Source organism: Anarhichas minor, unplaced genomic scaffold, assembly GCF_050575085.1.
Source record: "Anarhichas minor isolate MPS153535 unplaced genomic scaffold, ASM5057508v1 ptg000025l, whole genome shotgun sequence".
Taxonomy (NCBI): Eukaryota; Metazoa; Chordata; class Actinopteri; order Perciformes; family Anarhichadidae; genus Anarhichas; species Anarhichas minor.
The window spans coordinates 9,605,712-9,617,782 of NW_027466471.1; the positions used below are offsets into that span (position 1 = coordinate 9,605,712).

Sequence of the window (12,071 nt, forward strand, 5' to 3'; positions counted from 1 at the left end):
AAGGTAATCCAAGAAAATGCTAAATTGAACCAACCTTTATTATAATGTTTGCATTACTAAAATGTATGAATTGATTCAACAAGATACTTAGTTTAAACAGCTATATTATATTTTCATGTTTCTACAACAAGTTTGTTGGTTTAACTAGTTTTTCAATGTTGCCTCAACTAGGATTAAGGTTTATACAACTTAAAATGTCTTGTTGGTATCACTAAAAAACTTGTAGGTTAAATTTAAAGTATAAAGTGGATGGAACTATTTTATCAGCTTCACCTTTGTCACCTCAACTATTTATTCTAAGTTAAAGGAACTAAAGCTCATAGGTAGAAAAACAAGATTGAAACAAGTACAATAAATATGTAATCACACAGTAAAGGTATAATAAATAAGTAAAAAATGTAAAAAAAACAACAAAAGCTAAAATATGATAGAGTCGGAATGAATGGTTGTTAATATTGCATAGTGGATACATTGGATTTATATTGCACATGAATTAATAAATGAAAGGAATTGTCAGTTTTTGGTATGTGTGGTTTACTGGGAGCGGTGTTGGTTGTGCAGTCTGACAGCGGCAGGAAGGAAGGACCTGTGGTATCTCTCCTGGCAGAGTGTTTGCAATCGAGTCAATTGTTCTCACCCTGTCTCTTTGACAGGGTGAGGTTTCCTGAATTGAATTATTTTTACAGAAAAACTCCCTGGTAATATTGTATTGTTTATTTATAAATGTAGCTTGTGCAAATGACACACTGCAGTCAGAGTTCTTAAGTATCACAGCAGCCACTAGAGAGCACTAGTGTATCATTTCTTAGGGCCTCTTATACGCATGGCTGGTATGTAGAGGTTAGAATAGGTTCATATGAGTCCACATAACAATATTTATTTATATTGGGTGACACATTGGGAGCTATTCAAAGCTAAACACATAACAAATAAGTATCGGAAATTAAACAAAACATTACATCAAATTGCGGTAGAATATAACCTTGGTAATGAAGAACACTTCGCAAAGATTTCTGTAATTTGACGTGCTTGTGTATAAAAGCGTAACATTCTGTGACGCGATCCTGTGAAAAGAAAATAAGCTGTAATAATTAGATATTACTCCCTTTTAGTTGCAAAAGGCCAGGCATCTGTCTTGCATTTTGTCGGCCGGATTTCCAAAAAAAACAAGAGCACAGCATGGAAGTGGTTCCTTTCAACTGAGGTTTGTTTATTCATACGCAATGTGCCAAAAGCCCTCAGAGCTAGAAAAGGAGGAAAAACACTGCACAGTGGAAGATAGCGGTGCAACGGATCATAAAACTCACGGTTCGGACCGTATCACGTATCAGAGTCACAGATCAGATCACAGATCAGGACAAAAGAAAAAAAGGGAGGAAATATGACTTTTAGAGATCCCTAATCAAATTTCTTTGCCGCCGACACTAATTGCAGATGATTGATGATCCATATTGGCAGATACAGATCCCTTTGTTGTTTGATTATAGCAGCCGGTCTACAAGGCTCCAAAGTAGTATTATTTTTTTGCCACCATCCAAAAAATCATTTAAACTGCTCTGACGTCAGTGTAAACCACCAAAGATTCTAAATGTTATCCTTTACTTTGTTATAGTAATTTATTTCAAGTTTCTCACCAACACTACAGTTTACGAGATTACATAGGAAACACATCATGATACGTTATAATACCTTTGCCCGATACTCATTTTCAATGAACAGAGCCTGAACGCATCATAAGGTAAGTGAATGTAACCTTCGTTCGTTGGCCGTTAGCAGTGCTGCCATCGTTATTACCTCTCCTGTCAATTTAAATACGGATTGGTTGTTTACAATGTAACATTATAAGAGATCGGGGACTAGAAAAGCATAAATACCAAAGTCCTGATTGCATATTGTAGTGAATATTTGCGGATAACGATGGTCAGTAAAACTTTATTTCACACTTGGATTGTTAACGTTAAACTGTGTAATTAGTTCACACGCTTGCCGAACCGTGAGGGGGATTCGTACTGATCACGGATCGACAATGATCCGTTACACCACTAGAAGAGCTAATGTGTTTTCTGCACATACTTGTATCTACTCAGGATGTCTTGTGTCCCAATCATGACCCCATCTCTCTGTTACTCATAGCCTTGGGATAAAGCAGGATATAAGCTCCTTTGTGTATTTTTAGGGGCCCACATGAATAAATTACAAAAGTATTCAATAAATGTTTGAACTTGAAAAAGAAAATCTTTTCTTTTTCTTTACCTTGTGTGAACCTGAATCAAGTACTATTAATAAACACAGTATTTGCTAATTTGATGCTGCTATGATCCAACAAAAGTAGATTGTGATGCAACAAACGTTGAATGTGATGCAACTAATCCATTTGTAGTGATAATATTGTTCATCTCAGATAGTAATTGTGATCTGTTTTCATCCAGTAACAAATTCTTGAGCTGCTCCATATAGATGATTGACTCTTACAGGAAACAGGGAAGGGTCTGGTGCTGTGATTTTTGAGGAGCCATCGTTTATGTATGCAGATGCTGACGTTGTACAAACCCGTCCACATATGACAATCATTAAAACGTTGTCTAACTCCAGATATACATGACAATAAACAATGGACTTTGGTTGCTAAGCCAGTAAACAAAAATAAAAAAAGAAGAAAATAAATTCTCAGTATGGACACATTACCATATTTGAATCTCGTCAGTGACAGCAATGCATCCATTGTATGTATGTACAGTATAAATAAAAAACACGAGAAGCTAAATATGCATGGCACACTATAATATGCTCACAGTGTTGGATATAACCCATCCTGACTGATGCTTTGTCTGTAAATGACAGATGGTTCACGAGGGTGATTGCATGTTTAAAAAGTCAAAGACCTTTAACACAGGTTACAACCTCTGTCAAATTTAAAAGGTTACGTGAGAGTAATTGGAATATTCAGTTTGTGAGATGTTTTAATTGGTACGCCCACACTGTTCGGTGCTGAATGCGTACACCCTGATTTCTGAGGGAGGCATCCACCAGATTGGTTCAGACACAGGCAGGGCTCCATAATTAAACTCCTCTATTCAGCAGCTCTGCCCGTGCGTCAGCACAAACGTCATTTTAGAGCTGGGGACAGGGTATTGGAGAGGAGAAAAGAGGAGAGGAGAGGACTCCTCACAGCTGTGATGTGTTGGGGCTGTTGCTGCTCACAGGCAGATATGCTGTCATTTTCTGTCTCTCACATACAAGGTGAAAGATTGAGGAGAAGAAGAGGCTCCGCTCTGTTCTTCAAAGGCTGTACAGCGTGAAAAGACAGATCTACTCTTTTGTTAGAAATGCACCCAGCAGTGGGCAACCGTGGGAGATCTACAGCGGCAGAGTGACTGGCATGCAGCCGTATAGCCTCCACTCTGAGACAACAGATTATTGATTCAGGTCTGGTTTGGCTGGGAGCCTCGTATGATTATGAAATATGGCCGAATGATTTAATAAGGTGACGCTTGGCCTAGTACATGCCAGCTAAACACTTGATGATTGGTGATTGGTCCCTCTTTCTCTCATTCTCTCTCATGTGACGTTTTAGACATTACATCCACCTCTTGTCCTGGGTATTTTGGAAGAACCCATCAGCTCAGCTGCTATTAAAAAAGGCCCGTAGGGCAATTATATATGCTAACACACGCTGTTTAATATGAAATAGCATGCTGTTTTCTTATTCCAATGTATAAGACTGTAAATGCGACGGCACTTCGAAGGACTACCTAAATTCAAAATAAGACCTCCTCCAGACAGCTTTGTTTTCCACTGATTAACTGCACACAGGTGCACTTATGAAACACCCAGCATACCAACAAGATGATAATGATGATTAATAATTCTTAGGACAATTAGAGCTGGTTAATTGATAGCTCCTTATATCTTATTTACGCACATCATCTCAAGCCAGCTATAGATACATTAACATAGAAACCTTTTCAACCTGACCTCTCCCCAGACTCTCTCGCTCTGTTAGCCAAGGACTCTCTGTTCACAACTCAAGGCAAGGCCGGTGAAGCCTGTCACAAAGTCCGAAAGGAACCCTCACCCCTGACTGCGCAAAAGTTTAAACAGATGCTTAACGGTTGATGACCAGAAAAACACAAGTTCAGCAAAACGCCTGGCTACAGTGCCCTTAGCAAGAAACCTCCATCATTTCACTAAAGGGGATCGATACGGTATCGCAATATAAGCATGATATGCTTTGGTGCTGGTACGCGTCCTTCTCTCCTCATACCAGCCTTCATCCCCGCGCGGGAACAGCGGTGAGCACAGCACGGCTATCCCGTCCTGAACTGACATTTGCTCCGTAGTCCACCCACACAACCAGTACCAGCACCAGTCTCTCTCTCCCCCTCTCTCCCTCTATCGAGAATCATTCACACACAGAGAACATTGTGTCGAGGGGGCTCCGGTCGGTGCGTGTCAGCTGAGCAGCTGAGAGAGCGAGCGACCGAGAGAGAGAGAGAGCGAGAGAGAGAGAGAGAGAGAGAGAGAGATCCTCCTTGGCACACACCCGTCAGTGTGGCAGTGTGATTTTGACTGACTAGCGGACTGACGGGGATTCTGGAGGAGACACAGGAAAGGGACGGCACACTCTCCGGTTCTTTTTTCGTTTCTGTCATCGCATAGTCACGACAGATGTTTTTCTAGCCGCGCCGCCTGCATCCACCCCAGACATCGGATTTTGCTTAATTTCTCCTCTCCTTGATTGGCTGAACCGGGACTGAACCCAGCCAACCTGGGCCGGGCAGTGGGGGCTGTTCAGCGAGCCTATTAGCTGAAGTTGGCACCCGAGATGAGCGCCTGGAGACACGGGAGCGGGGCTCTCTCTTCACCGGGCAGAGGGTCTGGGTCGTGGCGGTGCTGGTGGTGGTGGGTTGGGGTTATCGGGGTGTCAGTGAGCTCTGGAGATCCGTGGCTGTCCGCGGAGGCATGCCCGCCCTCTTGTTCTTGCAGCAGCACCAGGATCTCCTGCGTGGATCCGGAGCGGGGTATCAATGCTTTCCCCGTCCTGCAGAGCGAGGCAGAGATGGAGAACATCACCGACATGTGAGTGTGTCTCTCTCATAAACGTCAGATTTAGAAGGGACATGTCGGATTCATAAGTGGTCCTTTTCATATTCATCCCGCTTTTATCAAGTTTGGCTGTATTTTCCAACACTTTCCAAATAAAGGAATGCCATGTCCTCTAACTATCATAGTTGTGTCTGGAGCTGACTGACACGGTCCACAAGGGAAGAGCCAGAACCGGTCCAGATTTTTTTTTTTTGCACTTAATCTTAATCTCATGTATGAATCTAAAGCGAATTTACAGATTTGCCAGTTTGGATATAAATCTAAGACATATTCATTTATTCGGCACGGGTTCGGCTGAGACACGCATCATGTGTAACCTACACTGCATAACAGACTCATTGCCATCATATCATCATATCATACCTGTCATCGCTGGCGTGGAATTAGCTCAAAAAAAAGAAAAAAAAAGCAGTTGAGGTTTATAGACTTTATCTTAGACAAAGCCCTATCTGTGTGGGGGCGCGTGCATGTGCCTACGTGTGTGTGTAAAACGAGACACGCACACAAGACACCACCGTCCAAATATTTGTACAGACACTTCCCAAGATGGCTTATGAGTGTATTTAAATGAACCACAGAAGCTGAGAAAAATCGATGTTCAAGAAAAAAAAAAAAAGGAAACATTTTTCTAGTCGAGTCAACATTTGGCTTGTATTTGAAGACTGGACCCTCCTCCTCGGAACGCTGGCTGATAATACATGCAGCATCTCAGTGTGCATTTGAAATGTATAGGCTACTGGACCCTCTTTTCATAAAACGTCATAGAAATAAATCCAGAATTTATATCCGAGAGCAATTAAAAGAGGAGATTGAAATATTGAATTGCAGCAATATATTTCTTGGCAACAATAAACGGCCTTGTTGATAACGACTTGTCAGAGATGAACTTGGGAGAAGCCTTGGGCGATGTTTCAATGAGCCAGCAGTCTGGTGAATTCATTCATCTAGTGCTTGTCTAATGTAAACAGACAAATTACTGATGCCCATCTAATTCCAGAACGACCTTGCCAAAAACAACACAAAACATGGAAATATAAGTTATCGCATTCTCTGCCTGTGTTAATTGGTTATATACATCCTTATTTTGTAACATCTGCCCACACAGAATACAATTGGCTTTCAATGTCAGTGTGAATTCCTAAATGGATGTGAAAACTCACACACAGCGGTTTGTGTTGATGTGTCATCTCTCTTGTATGGACGTGTTTGGTATAAAAGGTGAGTCAAACAAATCATAATCCCATCTGCTAAAATCCTTCAGTATAGACACACATTAGGAGGTGCTGAATGATATAGATCAATATTCACTCTTTTTTGGGAGGGGTGTTGGCTCTTTCATAACTATTAACACAATACAAACAACAAAGGAAGTTGTTTCATAGATAATACCTTTAATAATGAGGAAATGTATCACAATACTCATCCACAGGCAATCATAGTTCATTAAGTGCAGATGGACACCTAGTGTAAAAACTCAACTCATAACTCCTTCCTGCATACTAAGACAAACATGAAGTGAATTGTACATCAAACCTGATGAAAAACCAGTGATGGATAAACAGTATATGCGCACGCTCTTTGTAGAGAGTGCTGCAGGATTGAGTCCTAAAACCCAGAAATGAGTTAGCAATTTTGCACTTCCGGTATCCACGTCTGGAAGTCAATGGGTTTTTTGAATGTGCTTTTGGTTCGATGCCTGCAATAAGATCCGTGGTTAACTAAAGCTTCAGAGATTTAATTTTGTTCTACGATATAAAATACATCTCTATACCCCTCTCGTGGATTTTTAAGCTTTTATTTGTCTTAAAATAGGCGGTTGCTAACAAGTGGCTAAATGACAAAATGCCATCAAGAAAAATAGTCTGCCTTCACAGCCTTGTTGTTTATACATGCGCTCATGCGACAGTGATATAGTTCGTACATAGACTAATGCTAGCTATTTACTTCTGGCGATTGCATTTTCCCGTGACATAAATCATAAAATTGGGGCTCATTTGTGAAGATTGTCTCGCTGAACAAAACATGCAAGTATCATATACTTGTGTCCAAAAAAAAAAAATGGAAAAATCCCATTGGCTTTTTTTCGAGGGAACCAGTGCGATGCTAACTTCCGTGGTTGGCCTACAAAAATACGCCCTCCCTACAGCACTCTATTTGGGATTGGCATTATTATTCAGCAGTCTTACTTGAACTGGAACATTGCCTGTCTGCCTTTGACTTTATGGCTGATTTAGAGATACTTTGCTGCTACTGTTGAAGCTGTAATTGGCGATTTATTGTAGATTACAAATACATTTTGTGCCTGACAAACATTTAGTCAGAATTTAATTTAGTTGTTATAGTAAGGCAATTCGACTCTTCCGTGAAAGTCATTTTATCCAAGAGTGTGTTGAAGATGCTCCTTTTCAAAGAATGTGTTTAATTCATCAGTGTGCACTGTAAAAATGCTGACATTCTGGGTCAGCTTCTTCAATTATTGAAGGCACATATCAAATGTTATCACTATTTTTTCAACTTCCTTTTTTCCAGGCTTTTTTTTTTTTTTACATTATGCGATAGTGACGGCGGAGGTTTGACAGGAAATGAGGGGAGACAGAGAGGAGAGGTGACGAGCATCAAAAGTCTCCTGCCAGACTCGAAGCGGGGACGTTGTAATTAGTGTGGTGTGGTACAGCATCTTGGAGCCCAATAGGCCACCAGGACACCCCTATTAAATGTTTTAGGGTTAGGTGTTGTGTTTTCAATTCTCATGTATCCATCGTCATGCAGTGACAAAAATGTAATTATTTTGGTAATAATTTAGAGCAGGGGACTATATATATTGTATAAAATTGTGTTTTATATTAAATGGGCCTAGTACAGTGTATACCTCTTTATTGTGCATTCAATACTAAGCTATTCAAATAATACACAGGTTCATATATTCATGTTTTTATTTTAAACATGTGCAAGGTACAGTGAGTAGGGTGGCCGTGCCACTGCCATTCATAAACATACCTTTTCAGCTGATACCAATGCCAATATCAACATTGTCAATTGCATGATAATCATGCACACAAGCTATTCAAATTGATGTTTTCATTTTAAACATAAATATGGAAACAAAAATGAGTAATGGCCTATTAGTGCCACTGCCATGCATAAAGATACCTGTTATCTTGCATACAATACTGAACTCTTAAAATAATGGACAGATTCATGTTTAGAGAAAAAATAAATTACATAAAAAAAAAAAAATGTAATTGTCTTATCAACCAAAAATTTCACAGGCCCCCTGCAGTACCTCCTGCAGGTTAAAGACCTCTGATTTAGAGACTTGGGAGAGGTAAAATACAGCATATCGTATCAAATAATCATCAACAAAAACAAATCTTAGATTGAAGGCCCTTCACTACCGCCAGGTAATGATCTTGGAAATCAATGCATCTAATTAGAGATGTTTTTTTTGTTCCCAGTCTGACCACATGAAAAGATTATTCAATGACCTTGTGATTTAGCTAAACAATGCGTGCAACAGTGAGACTGAAGGTTTTTCTGCTGTGACGGTAGCATGTTCCCTCTGTAGGGGACATTACCCTGGTTTTCTTTATCTCTAAATGTCCTCAGACATGTGGACCCAGAGCTGTGACATTTGAAAAGTACACATATTGTTTTTCAGAATCCGTTCTCACAGTTTTACTCATTCACACGAGGGAGTTTCCCACAATCATCTTCTGTTTGCCCTTGAACGGGTCAAGTGCCTTCCTCCAGTGCAGCTGAGGGAAAAAGGGAGGAGAGTTGTGCCTGTTTCTCAACTTTTACAAACTACCAGTTCCCCTCGTGTGCCATTGATCAGCCGCAGTTCATTTTTTAACTTTGAACTCTAATTATATGGGCTTGTTATGTCCTTTTGTCTTGTTGAAATGCTCCTGTTTATGCCTCCCTCCGTTAACAAATGAGCCTGCTGACACACTTGTATTCCCTGACAGTTACATCGCCAACCAGGGCAGCTTCTCCTCCATCAACGACAAAGACCTGCACTACTACAAGAATCTCAGGAACCTGTAAGTTTCTTTATGGCTTATAGTAACAAGACAAACACTTTGGCCCAAAGCAAATATACATTGTCAATAAGCACATTTGCTAATAAATGATTACATACTGTGTTTTTATGTTACATATTTTGATATTCTGTGGCTGTCATCACACATCACATGTTCCTGTTATACACAATCGTAGGGCCCAATATAAATGCAGCATTTTAGGGCAGAATGAAGAACAATTTCCCTACATTTGACTTATTTGGCTTGTTATAATCCTTTGCCTTTACTGATGATTCTCCTGCTGTGGTTAAGGCAGTCTGTTTGGTTAATCGCATGATTTTGTATTTACTGTGTTTTGCTACGCATCTGTGTCTCATTTTATTTCTTAATCTAAAAAATTGAATTGTCTACCAAGCAGCACTTTCTTACAGTATAACGTGGACACTACCTAATTTCCCCAGCCAATATTCCATTTGGTAGACCGATTAGTAAGCAAGTTATTGCAAGTGCATGCTTTTAATTGTGGTCAGACCCAGTGGGAACAGAACGAGCGCTGTGTTTGAGCCACAATCGCAGACAACAGTCCCATACAGGAATACTTTACACACAGTCACACTCTGTCTTGATACAAATAAGATACTCTTGATGTTTTGACAGTAACATATTGGTGTGTCATGTGTTAAAAATGGGGAAATGAAAATCTGTGCTAATGTCAGATGAGATGAATCAGTTTCAAAACATCTGCCAGACCAACTCTTTCATATCAGATGGTGATGTCTGCATCTGGTTTTACCAGTGCTGAGTAATGGACAGTGTGTAGGGATATTGAAGGCACCTGACTCTTGTAGAAAGAAGCTTTCTATTGAGACATCTGGTAAATTTATGGATTAGTGGGGTGAAATCATTGTTTTGTATGATTCATTCATTTTTGTATTTCTCAAAACAGATTACAGTGTTGTATTCAATGCTTAAATTGTTCCTGAAAGATGATCTGTTGATGTTTGGTACAAACCTCAATTTAGTATTACTTTTACGTTCGGGTTCCGGCAGGTTCACTGGAGAAATAACACTTTGTTTGTTATGTTAAATATGTTCATCTGTGAAAAATGTTTCACCAATGCAGCAGTATTTCATGGTGTCTCATAAGTCCATGTGACACAAATAATAAATGAATCCCAAATGTATCCATAAGATGTACATTATCTTCAGATGGAGAGCTTTTGTTGGCATCATTAGTCTTAAGGTCAGCTAACCAAATCGACTGATAATTGGTTTATTTCAATGTGAACAAAAAACTCTTTTTGTCTCTTTCACAGTTATAACCACACACCATTGACCTACACTTATATAACGATGCTAATATCTGCCTATGTCGGTATTCAGATGCTACATTTAGGATTAGTGATAAGGCAATAATAAGAGCAGAATTTGGGTTTCCTGTGTGTATCCTACTGCATGACCTGTTAGAAAATCCACTGTTCTAAATTGATCGGGAACCTGAAATCCTGTTTTCGCTGTTGCTGATGTTGCAGTTCTTATTAATAATTAATAATTAATAATCGTTTTATTCATGACGGCGACGGCAATGACGCTGTTGTATTTGTTTTTGTGTCAGAACGGTGACCAACAGCAGGCTAACATACGTATCGAAGCTGGCCTTTCAAAACAACATCAAGATACAGTACCTGTGAGTCCATGCTTTCGATTGACTTGACAGCCACAGTGCAGATTTATTTATCACTTTTAGTGAGTGAGTTGTTTGACTTTGTTGAAGACGAACCTGTTAAAAATGTCTCATCTTTTAAAATGTACAGCTATGTTTCAATTTCATTAATTTGTCGGATTATTCATTGTTGAAAATGATGAACAGGAAATGAATATCCAAAGGTGAAAATGTATTTGTGATATTATCAAAATAAAGTTAAACAGGAAGAAAAGAAACAAACTGTGACAGGATCAGGTTCCGACTGAACAGGATTTATAAACGATCAACATGATTAAAGTTTGGTACCTATTATATTGATCAAATGCACCAATTAATTTTAATGACAAAAATAATTCAGGATCATTGGTGCATGTAAAATGAGTTGTTAGTTTCTGAAACAGCAATCTAATATTTTGATGTGGTTCTACAAACGCAAATCTCCTTCCCTGATGTTCAACTTCATTTCCAGGAATCTGAAAGATAACAACCTGTCATCGCTGTCCTGGAGGATATTCAAACACCTCAACATGTCTTATCTGTGAGTTCAGTTCAGCCTTCTCTATCAGTCTGCCCATCTCTGTGTCTGTCTGTCAGTTGATCGGTTCCTGGCTCTCTTTCTGTGGTTTACCTCCCATTTATCATCACAGTATGTAGATAAACTATTGGATCTGTGATGTCACCTATATATATCTGATGGGATACAGCTGCCTGCAATCTTGAGATTTCCTGGAGCCAGAAAAATATTATTATCATTATTTAGTTTTAGATGGCAACAGGGTGAAGACTGAGATTAGCTGAAGTGGGCAAGATGCAATTAACCCCCACAGCGTTGTAAATGTGTGATTGGCTATGACACCATATCGATAAAAGCAAACTTGCTCCACCAGCTAGCCTGGCTCTCTCCATAGTTAACTAAACTAAACAGCACCACCTTGTTTAATCGCTACTATGAACAGAAGAGTAAAAAAGACATTTACACAAATAATATTTAATATGTTAATCAGTGAGCTTTAGACGTGCTTGTTGGTGGATTCTGTTTAGTTTGTTCGTTGTTCTTTTAACAGAGCCAACTATTTCACCCGGTTTCCAGTATTTACGCAAAGCTGAGCTAACTTGCTGCTGTTGGAAGCTTCATATCTAACAAACAGACATAAGTTATATCTGTTTATTGCAGAAAATATGCACATTTCTCTAAATGTTGAACTATTCCTTTAAGTCACTTTGACACTAGCACAATT

General features: G+C 39.4%; 1 protein-coding gene across 1 annotated transcript in view; it reads left to right on the forward strand.

Annotated features, from left to right (window-relative positions):
- The first annotated feature begins 4,825 nt into the window (after positions 1–4,825).
- The window catches only part of ntrk2a (neurotrophic tyrosine kinase, receptor, type 2a), a 75,279-nt gene continuing 68,033 nt past the window's right edge, over positions 4,826–12,071 (forward strand). The window contains exons 1-4 of the mRNA XM_076099583.1: positions 4,826–5,079; positions 9,075–9,149; positions 10,744–10,815; positions 11,303–11,371. Coding sequence (XP_075955698.1) covers positions 4,826–5,079; positions 9,075–9,149; positions 10,744–10,815; positions 11,303–11,371 — 470 coding nt within the window. The remainder of the gene's footprint in view (positions 5,080–9,074; positions 9,150–10,743; positions 10,816–11,302; positions 11,372–12,071) is intronic.